The 17,645-nt window shown below is 47.2% G+C and overlaps 1 protein-coding gene across 5 annotated transcripts in view; it reads right to left on the reverse strand.

Moving 5' to 3' along the window:
• Nucleotides 1–17,645, reverse strand: part of B3GAT1 (beta-1,3-glucuronyltransferase 1) — a 44,636-nt gene that overhangs the window by 12,880 nt on the left and 14,111 nt on the right. Inside the window, exons 2-4 of one of the 5 annotated variants that reach the window (XM_066564459.1) lie at nt 5,094–5,222; nt 4,811–4,957; nt 1,419–1,927 (exon numbers count right to left, since the gene is read on the reverse strand). In XM_066564459.1, coding sequence (XP_066420556.1) covers nt 1,419–1,927; nt 4,811–4,922 — 621 coding nt within the window. In that variant the 5' untranslated portion in view covers nt 4,923–4,957; nt 5,094–5,222. Of the gene's footprint in view, nt 1–1,418; nt 1,928–4,810; nt 4,975–5,093; nt 5,224–17,645 lie in introns of those variants that run through there. The other 4 variants (XM_066564457.1, XM_066564456.1, XM_066564458.1 and 1 more) reach the window with 4 other exon arrangements.

The raw sequence follows: 17,645 nt of genomic DNA on the forward strand, positions 1-17,645 counted from the left end.
CCCTGCTCAAGCCCAACCACATTGTCAGGACATGCTGAAAATCAGCCCTGGAGCTGCCAAATTCAGGGAGAGATCTCAGCCCCTCTGCCTGCTGATAGCACCCTGGGAGAGTCATACTGAGTGCTGGAATAGGAATTGCTCTAGGGGGAAAAAACTGGACACATCTCCTGGCACAGACATCCCTCCCCCAGGCAGTGTATGAAGGGCTCTGCTTTTCCAGGAGGGGAACAAAAAGCTCCAGCAAACTCCTGTTCCTCGTGTGTGCAGCAAGGCAGGGACCAGCACAGGGAACATCTCTGAACAAGATGTCCTGGGAAGGCTGTGGAGCCCAGCACCTCCTCAGCTCACCCACAGCATCCCTCACTGCTGTCATTACATTGCAAGAGTTCTATTATCATTACATTGCAAGGGTTCCATATTACCAGAGTTTTGTACCTCCTTCATGTTTCTCGTAGGCAGCTCCTCTAGGCACTAACTCATCCTTGTCCTCACAGCAGCCAACTGACTCCAGTTCCCACCAAGCCACTCTTTTCTAACACTCTTCTTATTGGCTACAGGTGTGGCCTGTTAACATCAGGCCTGCTCCTAATCTTTAGTAATTGGTTCAGCTGCAACTCTTTAGGGGATAAGATTACATTCCATACCACCTTCATTCACCCATACTGTAACCTCTTACACCTCACCCCTTCCCTGTTGGGGAAGATGAAACAGGAAAGCCTTATCAATGTGATTGTCTAGCAAAATATCTTGAGAATATGGAAACTGTAAGTGAGATTGAAATGAAAGTAAGCTTTGAGATAACTCAGTTACTGAACATCTGGAAAACAATGGTGTGGCTGCTGAAGGTGATCCCCTTTTGATGGAACAACACCCTCTGCTTGCAGACAGGCCCAAGGGTAAGAGCAGACCCTACAGCTTGGCCCAAAGAGGAGTTTTTAGGGTTTAAAATATAACACAGGATGCTAATGTAGTGATTCTTGTAGGCTGTATGTAAATGCTGTAGGATTTGTATCTTGTACTAGACTAGTTAGTGAGAATTAGAATATTCAACACAGAAGATGATTTATTGTAGTGTAATAGGAATCTCGCTCTCTTACCCTTTTATGCTCTTACCTTTTTTACTCTCTCACCCTCTCATCCTCTCTCCCCCTCTCTTCTCTCAGTCCTGCTCCAAGCTGTGGCTGGCAGCCCCCAGCAGGGCCCTGCACCCAGGCCCTTTGCAATAAACCCCAAGTTCCATGACCTGGCTGCAGAGATCTCTCGTCTCCGTCCATCCCGACCGTCCTACCCCAGGCTCAGCAGCCCCATCCTAGATAGATAGAACAACCACTCCACTCCTACACTTATCCAGGCTCACCACAACCATCCTACACTCCCCAGGCTCACCAGCCCCATCCACGCCCCCATCAGGCCCTTACCTCCTCGAAGAGCTCCAGGCTGTAGGTGTTATCATCATCAGCAAAGTAAACAATCCCGGGCTGGCTGTTGTTTTTGTGAAAGGTCTCTCTCAGCCACCTGAGGGCCAGGTTCCTCTGCATGGTGCCGCGGGGGATGCGGGGGTCCCTCATGTCCCCTCGCAGTTTGTAGTTGCGGGGGGTCTCCACGTTCAGGTGGGTGTAGTTGAGCCCCGTGTCCCGCAGCAGGCGGGTGATGAGCGGCGTGCGGCGCTGCGAGTCCTCCACCAGGATCCAGTGAAGGTTGGGCACGTGCAGCAGGGTGTTGGCCAGCCTGGTGAGCTCTGCCTTCTGCACTGGCCGGCTGTAGGTGGGGGTGACCACGTGGATGGTGGGCAGCGTGTCCGACCACGGGGGCGGGCGCGTGTAAACGTACTCTGTCCTCACCACCTCCACTATGTCCCGGTCCGACAGGCAGTATTCCTTGGAGTCCAAGCCTGCAGCGAGATCACGCTGGGAGTCACCACCATCATCTGGGCAAGGGCATGGAGAGAAGAGAGAGCTGCATGGACTCGGGCGTCCGGCACCCCCTGGCTGAGCCAGCGGGTCACCCTCGTGGGTGCCAGGAGTGGAGGCTTTCGTGGGTAAGGGCACGGATAAATAAAGGAATCAGGGACAAACACACGTGAGAAAAGAAGATTCTGCTGCTAGAAAACCAGCACTGAAAAGAAAAAAGGCCTGAGAGCTCACAACAAGCTGAGTGCTCAACAAGCTGAGCTCACAACTGGGCTGAGCGCTCACAACAAGCAGCTTCAAAAAGCACCCAGAAAAGAGGATTGTAGAGCAAGTAGGTTTAGATAAAGAAAATAGCCATGTGGAATGATGGTCCATCATCCCTGAAGAGCTCCGGAGCTCTGGGCACCACGCTCAGTGGGGCAGGACTCAGATCTGCACTCAAGAACTGGAGGACCTGGACTGGGAGGCACAGAAAAAACTGGTGGAAAACACCAGGCCAGTGAAGATCCCCAGCAGCACGGTCTGGGCAGGACACTGCAGTGCCCCACTGCTCTCTGACAGCCACAGAGAAGTGGGGAAAGGCACACTTCAAATGCAGAAATGGAGAGTGGAAATTAAAGCCTGTAATTGTAGGTTTTTTCCTGCAGAGACTTTCCCCTGCCTCTAACTAACCTGCCTCAAAAAGGCCCCTCCAGCCTCTGAACAGAACAGCCCCCTCAGGGCTGTAGATGTGAGCAATGAACAGCCTAAAGATCGGATACTCTGATCCAAACATACAAAATCCCTGCAAATGTTCACAATCAGCTCGAGGAAAACCAGTGTTGATGCACCTGCTGCTTTTCCAGGGTGCAAGTTCCACGTGCAATTCTCCAGTGCAGGGCAGGGGGAATGCCACAGTCTGCAGAGATGAAGGGGGACCCCCACTCAGGATGGAAGGCTGCCTCTCCAGTGGGCACAGAGCTCTTTGAGCCATAGATTTTTCAACATCAGGTACTTGAGATGAGAAAGAACAGGAACAGAGGGCCATTAGATCTGACCCAGCATGGGATTACCCATGGCTTTTTCATAGCATGTTATTCTTCCAGCAGCAAAGCTTTGATACCTGAACCAAATGAAGGCTTTGTACTCCAAGGTATTGACAGAGGGGGGTGGATATTTGGGGGAAGGAGCAGGGTACACGTTGCTATCAGGCCCTAAGTGCTGCAAAGCACCTCAGCATCACAGCAGAGCTCTCTGAGAGCTGGAATCAATTCAGAAATAAATCTGCGAAATGCATTGGACACAGACACAAATGTAATTAGCCAGGATGGTGCCTGAGGCAGTTTGCAAAGCCCTGCAGGTCAGATCCTCAGCTGTGAGCCCTGGCACGGGGAAGTGCTGCTGTTTGGCCATCTCCAGGTGCACATCTCTCTCAGCACCTGTGAGCAGAGCATCTCAGAAATGCTTCACAAGAACAAAATGATTCCTCTTGAGAGATTTCAGATTGGTCTCTACCACCACTCACTCTCTGCTGGGGGCTCTGAGAAGCAGAGAAGTGTCTCATCAAGGTCATTGGTGAGTTCTTGACCGAGCCATTGGAACAGTCTCTGTGCTGAAACTGCAGAGGCCATTGACAGAAAACAGCTTTTAGGGCACTGATCAAACTGCTGTACAGACAGGCAGTGTGTTTTTAGTCATCTTTAAAGTCCTCTTTTAGAGCCCAGGAGATCCCTCATCCTCTGAAACACTGTCCACCTTCCAGAAGGGATCAGAGGCATTTTTCCCTGCTCAAAGTCTCAGAGGTGGCAGTCAGGAGAAAGGGAAAACTGCTCAGGACAGACTGAAGTTCCTGCAGCTCAAACTGCGCATCAGAGTGTCCAGCAAAGGGATAAGCAGCTATACAGGATGGGGACAAACACTGAAAGGGGAGAGAATCCCTCAGAGAAAGGGACCAGAGAGGATGAAAGGGTCTGAAAATGAACTGGTCTACTTCCCCCAGACCAGCCTGCCCACAGCAGAAGGGCAGAACCAAGAAGGAAGGTGGCAGAAGGCAGCATGGCTTCTTCCAGCCCCCAAGAGCCCTCATAGCCCTTGGATACTGCTGCTGTGCCAAGAACAGGACCAAACTGGGATGCTTCTGGCCAGAAGGGTTCCCTCAGAACTTCCTGGAGCCCCTGATCTGGGCCAGGGCTGTGTTTACTGCAGTGTGTGACAGGAGTGTGGAGTCAACTTCTCAGAGCACTTCAGCTCCCCCAGGCAGGTGAGATCTGGCTCTTGCCTTCTCCTTCAAGTGCAAGAGCGCTGCTTTTCTGCTTTCCTTAAAAGTGCTCTCAGCCTCAGGTCTCCCAGAGCAGCTGCCTTGAGTGGCAGCTTTGTTTCCTCTGCTGTTTCTTTTGCAGCTTTCCCGCTGGAATGACTTTGTGTGCAGAGCTCTGCAAAGGCCAGCAGGGAGGGAGGGAATCCTCTCAGGGAACAAAGAGAAGCAGCACTCTGGGCATAGGCCATAAAGAGCTCTCCAAGTGCAGCAAGCACATCCCATGGTGTGGAGTTTGATGCCTCTGAAGAACCCCTAGGAGCTGGGGTGGGGAGTTTGATGCCTCTGAAGAACCCCTAGGAGCTGGGGTGGGGAGTTTGATGCCTCTGAAGAACCCCTAGGAGCTGAGGTGGGGAGTTTGATGCCTCTGAAGAACCCCTAGGAGCTGGGGTGGGGAGTTTGATGCCTCTGAAGAACCCCTAGGAGCTGGGGTGGGGAGTTTGATGCCTCTGAAGAACCCCTGCAGCAGAGGTGGGGAGGCTCCTGCATGGGCATGGTCTGGGAGCTGAGATGAGCATGGCTGCCATGGAGGAATGAAATGAGAGAGGAGATGAGGACGAAGGGGGGGATGCACGGGCTTGGCATGGGCTGGTTTGGTTTCTCTCACCCTTGTGCACTGCAAGCAGAGGAGCAATGGTGCTCTGGTGCCAGACGGTGATTAGCAGTGTCCAGGGCAGAACTATCAGCACGATAGCCAGGATGTCTCGTCTCTTCGGCATCTCCAAGACTGACTGGGCCCACAGCTCCTCATTACCTGACAGTGAAAACCCCAGAGACAGAACAGCAGAGCACATGGAGAACAGAAATAAATGGGCAGGAAGGAGCGAGGACAGAGCGAGAGAACGCGAGAAGGCAGAGAGCAGCAAGGTGACACGGCTCGTGGGTCTTACCAGTGCTTACAACCCACCCATTGCAGAAGCAGGTTTGGAGGGGCCTCAGAGCCAGGAGCAGGAGGGCACCTCTGCAGGGCTCTGCTGGAGCTGCCAGCAGGAACCTCAGGGACTCATGTGGGAGGAAACCTGCAACACACAGCAAAGGCCAGCAGGCACTGTGAAAAGTGCATATTGTATGGCTCTATGCAGATATTCACTATGTGTGTTTTGTTGTATTGATTAGTAGTGCTGTATTCACGTTTTAATAGTTTTGTAGTTAAAAGGTCACTTTTGTAGTTAAGATAGTTTTAAAATAGTTAAAAACTTCTGTAGTTAAAACAGTTAAAAATTAACTTTTGTAGTTAAAATAACTCTTTGTTTCTGCTGGTTCATATTGTCATCTGCTCTATGCAGATATTTACTACGTGTATTTTGTTGTATTGATTAGTAGTGCTGTATTCACATTTTAATAGTTTTGTAGTTAAAAGGTCACTTTTGTAGTTGAAATAGGAACTATGTAAGAGGGATATTTTTTAAGAAAGGAATGAGGTATTCGCACCAGATAGCAGCCACAGGACACCTAAATCTTTCAGAGAAAAGGAATTTATTGTTCTCTTATCAGAAGAAGCTGACTTCTGCCTGCCTCACTCAGGATCCAGGACACCATCAGGATTCAGAGGAAGAAGCTGACACTGCCCAGACAGAATCCTGTGTTTGAATGGAATTTATGCATCATGGATGGGATGTATGAATATGCAACAGGCTGTTGCTTTTAAGGGTTAATCCTCTGTTAACGTGGGGCCTTTTGCCCAGAAAGAGGTACCCGGACTGTCTGTAACTCTTTGTCTCTATTGTCTCATATTGTCCTAATCCAAATTGTCCAAATTATTATTACTCTAATTGTATTACTATTTTAATAACCATTTTATTACTATTAAACTTTTAAAATTTTAAAAACAAGTGATTGGCGTTTTTCACAGGCACAGAAAGCACCAGAGCTCTCCTGAGAAGAACAAACCCCAGGGAGGCAGTGAGCAGCAGCCGGGTCCCACCCCTCCAGGGAGATGTCTCCTGCGTGTCCAGGGCCTTGCTTTCCCTTTGCATCCCCTTGTCAGGCAAGCCCCTGTTGTCAGCTGAGCTAAAGCTGCTCAGAGCTGCAGTGTCTGAGCCATCCCAGCGGAGCAGAACCTTCCCCTGCACCAGCCCAGCGCAGGGAAGGAGCAGAGGCTGCCACAAGCACGGCACTGCTGGGCACAGCAGCACAGGCTGTCACCTGCCACATCCTCCCTTGGCCAGGCAGGGCCCTTGGGGTGGCTGCACCTCTGCTCCTGGCCACAGAAATCCCATATTTTCCCTGATGCCTTAGGATTTGAGCATTTATGTTTTCCATCTATTTGTGACCCTGCAGTTCTTTAGTGTAGGACTCTGAACTCCACACACAGTGGGAGCTGCTGCTTCCCCATTTGGGGCAGACACAACAATTCCTCTCCAGGCCTGGCAATCAAGGACACCTCACTGCCTCAGGCCCCAGAGATGGGAACAAAAGGGACTTGGGGGCAGCAAACTTGGGGTCAATGACTTCATCAGCTGAAGCTGGAATTGGCAGATTCACCCCCAAAATGCAAATGGACCAAACTTATAAAAGTGTGAAACCTGTGACCCATTGTCCATTCTTGGGTGGGTTTTGTCTGCTCTAAATGTACCTGAAGGCTCTTCAATAAATATAAGCACTATTTATTCCCTTAATTTTGTCTGGCCTCTGTTTTTAGGTAGCCCAAAAAGGCACCAACAGGAATATTTCCAGCAGGTTTTCACTCCCGTGGCCTTTCAGGAAACTCCAGCAAAGCTCAGAGTGGCACTCAGAGCTCCCAGCTCAGCAGCTGGACAAAAAATCAGCCACTCCATCAGCTTAGAATTGTCCATTTTTGGGTGCAGCTCCTGGGGGGCTTTGTCTGCCCTAAATGTACCTGAAGGCCCTTCAATAAACAGAACTGTTTTTTATTCCCTTAATTTTGTCTGGCCTCTGTTTTGTACCTGAAGGTTCTTCAATAAATACAACCACTTTTTAACCAAATGGACCAAACTTATAAAAGTATGAAAACCATGACCCATTGTCCATTTTAGGGTGGGTTTTGTCTGCTCTAAATGTACATGAAGACCCTTCAATAAATAGAGCTGCTTTTTATTCTCTTAATTTTGCCTGGCCTCTGTTTTGTACCTGAAGACCCTTCAATAAATAGAGCTGCTTTTCATTCTCTTAATTTTGCCTGGCCTCTGTTTTGTATCTGAAGACCCTTCAATAAATATTATTATTCTTTTTATTATCTATTATTAGTATTATAATAATTATTATATATAATTATTATTATTATTATTATTATTAGTAGTAGTATTAGTATTAGTATTATTATATATCTAATATTATCTTTATTATTATATATGTTTTATTCCCTTAATTTTGCCTGTTTTGGGTAAAGGACAAAGGCACCATTCCCACCAGCACTCCCTCAGCTCAGCCCATCCTGCAGGCAGCTCCACTTTCAGCTCAGGCTTCCAGCGAAGCTCAGGTTGGCTCCCTCTCAGAGGTGCTGTGCCTGGAGTCTATTAAAGTGCCACAATGGCTTAGTTTGATGCAAGACAAGCACATACAAGATTTAAGCAGGCTGTATTTCAGCCCCAAGCACAGCACTTAGCAGGGCTGCCACGCTCCAGGGCAGTTTGCAAACACGGGTAGCAGTTTAGTGCTGCTGCTCCCAGGTGGGGCCACGCATTAGAGGCTGCTAAAAGGGCTGCAGTGCAGGCAGGCAGAGCCCAGGGATGCTGCAGAGGGAGCAGGATGCTCTGGGAAAAGCTCTGCTCTCCCACTGACAGTGATCTGGGAGTTATCACATCCCCTCCCTAATTCCCCTTGAGTCTGGTGCTGTGGCTGTGTTCACAGGGGTTTCAGACTGGGGAAGAGACGAGGATCTGACTCCATGTTTCACAAGGCTTGATTTATTATTTTATGATATATATTACATTAAAACTATACTAAAGGAAAAGAAGAAAAGGTTTCATCAGAAGGCTGGCTAAGAATAGAATAGAATGATAACAAAGGCTTGTGGCTCAGACAGAGAGTCTGAGCCAGCTGGGCTGTGATTGGCCATTGATTAGAAACAACCACATGAGCCCAATCCCAGATGCACCTGTTGCATTCCACAGCAGCAGATAACCATTGTTTGCATTTTGTTCCTGAGGCCTCTCAGCTTCTCAGGAGGAAAAATCCTAAAGAAAAGATTTTTCATAAAAGATGTCTGTGACAGGTGCCACGCTGCTTGTGCAGAGGTGGCTTTTTCTTGGGGGAAGACATGGAGAAATCCAGGTTCAGATCCTTGATTAGCCCAAATTGGATTGATCTGAGTTTTCCTTGGCCACTGGGCTGTACAGCCAGCCCCCAGCACTGAGCTCACTTGGAGTGAAACAGCTCCAAGAACTGACAGGTTTTTCCTCTAAATGAATCTTGCAATCAAGCAATATTCAAGTGGCTGGATAGAACCTGGTTCTTCCAAATTAGCACTTCAATCACAAAGGTATTAATTTACCAGGGAAAACAGGGCTTTGTCTTTAAAACTGTCATGTAAATGTCCCTCAACTGACGTTTCAGTGAATAATTTCTTTTCCATGCATACAAAACCCAAACTCGTAGGAAAATTCCCAGCCAGCTCTAGCAAACAGCCAGTTCCCCAGTCAGAGCTCTCTCATTTGTTTCCAGAATTGGTGAAAGCAGCCTCATTCAGACAAAATAAACCAGGGAGGAAGGGGAGGAATTATTCCAGCAAGCATCAGCCTTCTGCTGCATCCCTGTCCAGCTCTTGGAGCCAGAGAATTCCTGCTGGCCTCGATCTGCCAGAGCACAGTGCCCTGAGGAAAGAGCATCATCCCTGCTGTGCCTGCATTGCTGACTGTGCCTGAACAGAGGACAAGGAGGGGTAGCACCCTTGGAATCCCCTGATGAAGCTGGAACAGGTCCCTTGAGCATCCCTGCAGGGCCTAAGGGGCAGCTGGAAAGGCTGAACACCTTTCCCAGGAAAGTGCCTTCCCCAGAAATGCACCCAGGACAGGATTCTGCTGCTGGAGAGGGGGTGGAGGAAATAACAGCTCAAAAAGCCACTCAGAGCCCATGGACAGCCCCTGGCAAGCTGCCACCGTGGGCTGGCATCACCAAATGCCCTGTTTGTCACGGGCAGCTTCCTCCAGGCACAGTGCCCCTACCTTAAAGCTGCCTTTCCCCTTCCTCCTGCCCATCCAGGCTCAACCCAGCCTCATCCCACAGGACAGGCTGAGCTTGCCATGATGGCAAATGGGCCCCTTTGTGCTGGGGTGCTGCTCTGCTTCCCAGCCCCTGAGCAGTGGGGACACCGAGCAGCTCCAGTGGTTTGTGCTTTGCTCTGATTATTTCCATTTGCTCCAGAGCATTCAGCAGCTCCCTGGGCACTGAGCTGTCCCTGTGGAGCTCCAGCTGCCCAGGCCCAGCAGGGAGAGCTGCCAGGCCCAGGGAATGTCCCCATGCTCCCTTCCCTGTCCCCCAGAGCTGGCTGAGCTCCCTCTGTGCCATCAGCACTCCTGGGCTGCAGTGGCTGCAATAATGTCCCCAAAGGGACACGAGCCCAGGGTGGGTCCCTGATGCTGGTGGGTGGACATGGAGCCAGAGGCTGAGCCCAGTTCTGCACCCTGAGCTGCCCAGCTCTGCTCTGCAGCCTTCCCTCACTGCTGGTTCCTGAAGGGATTTGCTGTTATTGATGATCCTGCCTGAAGGACGTGGTGAGAATTTCTTTGGGGCAGCTGTGAGCTGTCACACACATCTTTTCTGAAAAATCCTTTCCTTAGGATTTTTCCTCCTGAGAAGCTGAGAGGCCTCAGGAACAAAATGTAACCAATGGTTATCTGCTGCTGTGGAATGCAACAGGTGCATCTGGGATTGGGCTCATGTGGTTGTTTCTAATTAATGGCCAATCACAGCCCAGCTGGCTCAGACTCTGTCTGAGCCACAAACCTTTGTTATCATTCCTTTTTCTATTCTTAGCCAGCCTTCTGATGAAATCCTTTCTTCTATTCTTTTAGTATAGTTTTAATATAATATATATCATAAAATAATAAATCAGCCTTCTGAAACATGGAGTCAGATCCTCCTCTCTTCCCTCATCCTGGGACCCCTGTGAGCACGGGCACAGTGAATGCTATGAAATCTCCATCCAGAGCATTCCAAGCTTCCCTCTCCACACCCTGATGCCATGGTGAGAGGTGACACCAGCTCTCAGTGTCACAAAGCCACACTCCCCTCTCAGCATGGGCCAAAGGTGAAATCCATTTTCTCCTGTGAACGCCACCAGCCAGGAATTACGTGGAAGCCTGTGATTTTACACTGCCCAGGACAGAGGGCTTGCCCTGAATCCCAAAATTCCCTTGTTGCCAAAGCCAGGCGATGATTTTTGTTGCTGTTTGTGGCACGAGAGAAAAATTGGTCTGGGAAAAATGTTCCTCTTCAAGGCATTCACTCCACCCCTTCCCCATCATAACAGGACTCTCCTTTTCTCACTGAAACTGTTTGAAACAAAACCTGCTTCTCTCAGATTGTCACTTTTAAACTTCTCCTGTCTCTTCTTCCCCAGGGAAATGAAGGAGAATGAACAAATTTAAACATCAATTAAAACAATCAAAATCTATTTTCCACTACAGAAAGTATCCTGCCTTTTTTTTTTTTTTACTTTTGAAAGGTAATGTGCAAGCCACAAATCACTGACTCAAAAGTAAGTGTTTTTAGGGGTTAAAGTACTTCTAGAACAAAGGAGTTTCGCACGGTTTTGGGAAGAATTGGGTGCCAAAAGATGAAAGAGATCCCCATCCTCCGGCAGAGGGCAATGGTGTCGAGGAATGACAACAGGGAAAGGGCACTGATCTAATAAAAAAGCTTTAATAAATCCTGGAGCCACGTGTTAGTAACATGCCGGATTATTAAACACTGAAGGTTCTTTTTTTAAATCAAGTTAATTGGCATCAGCTCTGACACTTGCCATAGGAGCGAGTGATTTGATCTGCAACCTTTATAGTCAGTTTTACCTTCATTCCTCCTCTGGGGCTGCTCAGCCCCAGTGTCATTAATCCTTGGTTTGCCCACACTGAAGAGAAGTGATTTAGAAAATGTTAAGCTAAAGAAAGGCTTGATTTGAATTTGTACCTATACATCTTACTGGAGTAAAAACATTGTCTAGATGTGACAAAAAAATGCACCCAAAAAAAATCCCCAAACAAACGTAGCAAACACTTGTTTTGTTGTGTTTCAAACAAGCCAGGAAATAATAAACAGATGCTGCCAAAACCTGCAACAAAAGCTTTGCAAAGAAATAAACATTCACACTTCCGGAGATTCTCACCAAAAGCTTTTCCTTCCCAAAATCTAAAATCAGGACTCCTTCCACTTTTGTAACAGCAGCCGGGTTTGATCTCTGCTGGAAAATGATGCTGGAGTGGCACAAGACAGAGTTGGTCCCTCTGCTCTGCCCTCCTCAACCCAAAAACCCTTCTGAATTCCCACCCCAGCTCAGGCAGGTGCCTGGCACAGAAATCAGCCCCAGAACTGTGAGTTCAGGGGTGTCCTGCCCCCTTCCCAGAGGGGGAAACTGAGGCACGGGGTGGTCACAGCCCAGCAGACACTGGGGACAAGGCTGGGTCAGGACAAGAGGCCAGGCTGGATGGGGTTGGGACCAACCTGGGCCAGTGGGAGGTGTCCCTGCCCATGGCAGGGGGTGGGACTGGATGAGATTTAAGTTCCTTTCAACCCAAACCAGTCTGGAATTTCGGGATTCTGGAGCAGCTCTGAGCTCCAGGTGCTGCACACTCATCCCTGTTCTTTATCACACTGCTTGGCAGGGGATGGGCATTCCAAGCCTCTGTCTAAGATTTTTGGTATTTGGCAGAACAGGCTTGTAAAGCACAGGCTAAAAATAAAGGTAGTAATAAAAGCCTCTTGCTCGTTAATTACTCTGTAAGCCATTACTGCCTAAAAACCCCATAACTTTAATGGGGGCTATTATAAGTATAGTAGCAAAACTGTGCAGCTAATTAGTGTTTAGTTATTAAGCAGAACATAGCCAGAACTGAGTAATGAGCACACAGAATTGCTGCTTCTTGGAGGATTTAATCAGGGGTGGTGTTTTCAAGCTCAGATTCTCCCGATCCAGGGGACAAAAGGACAGAGGATTCTCAGGTCAGCCCTCCCAGCTCTGAGGGGGAATGGCCATCCCTGAGCTGATCTGTGCAGCACAAACCTTGGACTGCAGGTCAGCAAAGGGAAGGAGAATGATCAGAAATGTTTCAGGTGTCCAAGAGAATCCTCCCAGCCAGAGGAGATCCAGATACATCCACGAGAACCCAAATTTTGGAGCCAATGCTGCAATGGAGGGTGAGGGTTGGCATCATCTCTTCACTCAGAATTCGTTTCCTTCTTTTAAAAATTGAAATAATTTCTATGGCCAGAATACAGAAATAATGCATTCTCCTTTTTATGGCTTTTTATTTGGTTGGGGTTTTTTTGGTTGGTAATTTTTTTAGATTTCAGAAACCCAGAGATACTGGAAAAGCCTGGTAAGGAAGCTCAGCCTCTGGAGGCTGTTTTTTCACTCGGTATTTTCTCCAGCTTAACCTACAAACCCCTTGCCTTGCCTACAGAGCCACTTCCTGTGCTTTCCAAACTGCCACAGAAACTGAGGCACAAAATTCCCCTGACCTTGCAACAGCTGAGGCAAAACCCAACCCACCCTTCCCTTCCAGCCTGAGTCTGGTGCCACAAATGGGATCAAGAAAACAGATTATCTCCCAGAAAATAAAAAAAAAGGAAATAAAATAAATAAAAAAATTAACCGAGCTCCTCAGAACAACACTTAAATTTTAAAGCAAGCATGAGTAAAGTGGATCAAGGGAGCTCAACACAAGCACAATTAGCTGCTGGAACTTATTGCCACAGGATACTGAGAAGAACAAGAACTTAACAGGATTCAAAAAAGGATTAGTTGTGTATGTGAATAAACTGCATATCCATAATTAGAATGAACCACCCACCAGTTTGGAAAACATAAAACCCCTTGAGTTTCAGAGCTTCAGCCAAATTTTAACAAGCATCAGAAACTTTCTCTTCTCCAGATTAATCCACCCTCCGTGGTAGAATCGGGACAGGAGGTGTAGTGGCACTGCTCTCATGCTGTGACACAGTCCCAGGGCTCCACTGCTTCCAACAGCAAGGTGCACCTCCTGGGAGAGCCTGAAAACATTGGATTTATTGCCCTAAATGTGCTTGTTTTCCTGGACAGGCTCTCACATTGCAGCATCACCACAGTGCCCAGGTGCTGTCCAGATTTCTCCTTAACTACAGGCACTGCACTTCCTCTCCTTGCTGCTGCAAAGGGATCTTTTCCAGGGCTGGAAAAGGCAGGAATCCTTTTATTAAATGATTTTGGAAAGGGCTGCACCTGACCTTTGCAACCTTCTTGTGCCAAGCAAAGCAGGAGCAAAAGAATGCGTCACACACGCTTGGCACCAGCAGTGGTGAGGCTGCTGTGGGTCCTGGGTGCTGGCACAGCCTCACCAGGGAGTGGCACCAGATTTAGGGACCCTTTCTGCTTCCAGATGTGAGAAATGCTGCTCACTTCCAAAAATTGGAAAGGTTTACTAAGACCTTATTAAAGGTTTATTAAAAATACAACAGCAGACTGAACAGAGAAAATATTACAGTGCTGGAGCAGAGGATTTTTCCCACCATGTGCTCATCCACACAATGGAGATTTTGCCTTTTAACCCTTTAGCCCCTCCCAAAGTTCTGTCCATCAACTCCTTCTTCACTGCCCAGGGGTGGAAATCAGTGCCTTAAATCTTGTTTGGAGGTCAGGAGCTGCCATAGTAACAACCCCACCTTCCCAAATGTCCCAAACCCAGGGCACCCCCTGATAACAACACAAGGGGGGTAAAACATAACTATAAACCTATATAAATATATAGAGTTATAGTTATATATATAAACTATATAGTTATTATATATAATAGTTATAATATATATATTGTTATAATACATATAATTATATAGATATTAATATATATTAATATATATAATTATAATAGTTATGTATAATAGTTACATATAACTATATATAATATATTACATATAATAGTTTAATGTAAGTATATAAAATATATAATATATAATATATTATTTATAATATATATAAAATATAATATAGAATATAGAATATTGTATAATATATAATATATATATGTATAATATATTATATATTATATATTATATCTATTATATAGTTATATATAACTATTATAGCTATAATATATAATAGTTATATATAGTCTAGTTATATATAATCTATATAACTATAAACCTATAAAACTTCTCTTAACATATACATAATATTTGCCTTTAAATTGTGAGTCAACCATGGCATTACTCATCTATGAGACAGAGGATGCTGTGCTCTGCCAGGATGGCCAACACCAGGAAAGCTGTGCCTTGACTCAGGTGTGGGATGAGGAGGCCTCTCCTGCCCCCAGCCCTCCCTGATGAAGGGCTGCCCTTCACACACAGTTTTTAAGAAGCATCTCTCCCAAGATAAAAAGCTGTTTGACTTGCAGCCCACTCCCAAAATAGAAAGGCAGCTGGGAGTTGCTTTGCTTCAGGAAAAGTTGGTGGATTTTTGTTAAAGGTTGCTGGTGGAAATGCTGCAACAATTAGCTCATTTGAGGGTTTCTCATCCAATTCTCCTCATCTGGTGACACTACACACCTCAGCTGCCCCCTCTGCTCAGCCCAGACCACATCAGACACATTCCCAGGCTCTCCATTTCCACCTCTGTGCTCTGCATTGCACCGAGTGTTTGTGCACTGCTGACTCCCATGGATCTGAACAAGTGACATTAACAAAGGATGACCCAATTTCAACAAGATCAGGCTGAATTCCACAGCTCCATAATAGGCTTTGCATATGCTTTGTCCAAAGGGTTTGGAGGCAGGAGCTGCCACGTGACACCTCATGGGAGCAGGTGGCAGGTCACAATGACCAAACCTCACTTTTCCAGAGGAAAAAGCTCATCTTTCCAACCTGCAGGCCAGCAAACTGCATTTTTCCAGGATGTGCAAGGCTGAATCATCGAGCCAAATGTGTCAAGACCCCTTTCCTTTCCTTTCCTTCCCTTTCCTTTCCTTTCCTTTCCTTTCCTTCCCTTCCCTTTCCTTCCCTTTCCTTTCCTTTCCTTTCCTTTCCTTTCCTTCCCTTCCCTTCCCTTTCCTTCCCTTTCCTTCCCTTTCCTTTCCTTCCCTTCCCCTTTCCCTTCCCTTTCCCTTCCCTCCTGTACCCAAGAAAGCCAAACAAGCCAAACCAGCAGAACACAGCAATAAAAGGAGGCAGGCTGGTGCTGACTGATGCTGGATTAAGGATTCCATCACCTCCACCACCCCAGAGCTCGTGCTGGTGATGGTTGAGAGAAGCTCTTATTTCCTCTGTGAATTATTGGTGGAGGATTCTGTGGGCTGGTGGGACACGCTGGGAGCTGCCTCCCCTCACGCTGGCACCTGGGAAAATTCACAAATCCAACCCTCAGACGGGAAGAGCTGTGCCCAGCAAGCCACAAGGGCTCAATTTATCTCCCAAATCCCAAAATTCTCAACGGCAGACCTGGAGGTGACGCTGCTCTCCCCCCACACCCAGGGCCAGGGGGCACGGCGGGGTGGGACACACCTGTGGCATCACCTGGCAGAGCTCAGCAGCCCCACAGCCATCAGCACTCACTTTTAATTAAAGAGCTCTTCCTTACCCCTGGAAGAAAATAAATCCTGCTCTATTTAAAAGGAGTTATTAATAACCTGATTCTAATGTATAAAAGAAAAGGGGAGAAAGAAGCTCGCAGAGCTGTGAGCGAGTTCCCTCTCCCACTGCAGAAAGCCACCACTGAGTTCTCTAAAAAGGGAACTTTTTAGAACTAAATCACCTGAAAAAGGGATTTAGCTCTTTAAAACATGATTGTTCTCTTTTCAATAGCTAACATCAAATATCTTAGAGGTGTTTTTTTTTCCAAAAAAACATGAACACATCCAAATTCTCCATCATTTTTGGAAACAGCAGCAGCTGATGCAGGAAGCAGTCCCTGAAGACAGAGGTGAAGCAGAAACTGCTGTGCAGGAGCTGCTGGACATTGAGCAATGTCCGGGCTGGGAGATGCTCCAGACAGGCAGGAGAGTTCCCTGCCTGGGGGCAGAGAGAGGCTGCTCCTGCCTGGGGGAGGCAGAGGGCTCCTGGCACTCTGGAATTCCAGTGCTGTGAATTCCCAGCTGGCATCACCTCCCTGCTGCTCCCCACAGGTGCAGCTCAGAGCTGGGCAGAGGAGCAGAGCTGCAAGAACTGCAAGAAGGAGCTGCAAGAGCTGCAAGGAGCAGCTTTGATGGTCAGAAGCACCCAGAACAACCACACTGGGAATTTCAGCTGAGCAGTGTCTGGGTGTCACCCTGTTCTTCTAAAGTTCTTCTAAGCCTTCTGATCTTTACATTTTTGTAATGGAGTTTCTCGCACACTTTTCACATAAATAATGATTGTTTTGCACTTCTTTTTGGAGGAGGAGAGAATTGATGGACTGTTGGTATGACCAGTGTGGTTGGAGAGGTGGCAATTTCATCCTCCAATCCATGGTCACTTTTGAAAGTCTATAAATATTGGAATTGGGAAATAAACTGCTCTCTTTTTACCTTGGACATCTCAGCTTGTGTGTGTGTCATTCATTTTGTGTCCTATTGCAACATCTGGGTAAACTCATGGTTAAATTCCTGTCTTATTTGAAGCCACCTTTGCAATGCAGAGCTGCCAAGGCTCCCAGGGTAACAGCAACACCAGAGCTCATCCCAGCACTGCAGGAACAGATTCATGGTGTAGCAGTGCCAGTCACAGTGATGCCTTAGGATTTTGGCTTTTATATTTTTCATCTATTTGAAATAGATAATGTAATAACAACAACAACAACAAGAATAACAATAACAATAACAATAATAATAATAATAATAATAATAATAAAAATAAATTTAGCAATAATATATTATTATATTTTCCACCTATTTGTAACCCTGCAGTTCTTTAGTGTAGAACTCTGAACTCCACACACAGTGGGAGCTGCTGCTTCCCCATTTGGGGCAGACACAACAATTCCTCTCCAGGCCTGGCAATCAAGGACACCTCACTGCCTCAGGCCCCAGAGATGGGAACAAAAGGGACTTGGGGGCAGCAAACTTGGGGTCAATGACTTCATCAGCTGAAGCTGGAATTGGCAGATTCACCCCCAAAATGCAAATGGACCAAACTTATAAAAATGTGAAACCTGTGACCCATTGTCCATTTTTGGGTGGGTTTTGTCTGCCCTAAATGTACCTGAAAGCCCTTTTTATTCCCTTAATTTTGTCTGGCCTCTGTTTTAGGTAGCCCAAAAAGGCACCAACAGGAATATTTCCAGCAGGTTTTCACTCCCGTGGCCTTTCAGGAAACTCCAGCAGAGC

The sequence above is a fragment of the Molothrus aeneus genome, chromosome 22 (genome assembly GCF_037042795.1).
Source record: "Molothrus aeneus isolate 106 chromosome 22, BPBGC_Maene_1.0, whole genome shotgun sequence".
NCBI lineage: Eukaryota > Metazoa > Chordata > Aves > Passeriformes > Icteridae > Molothrus > Molothrus aeneus.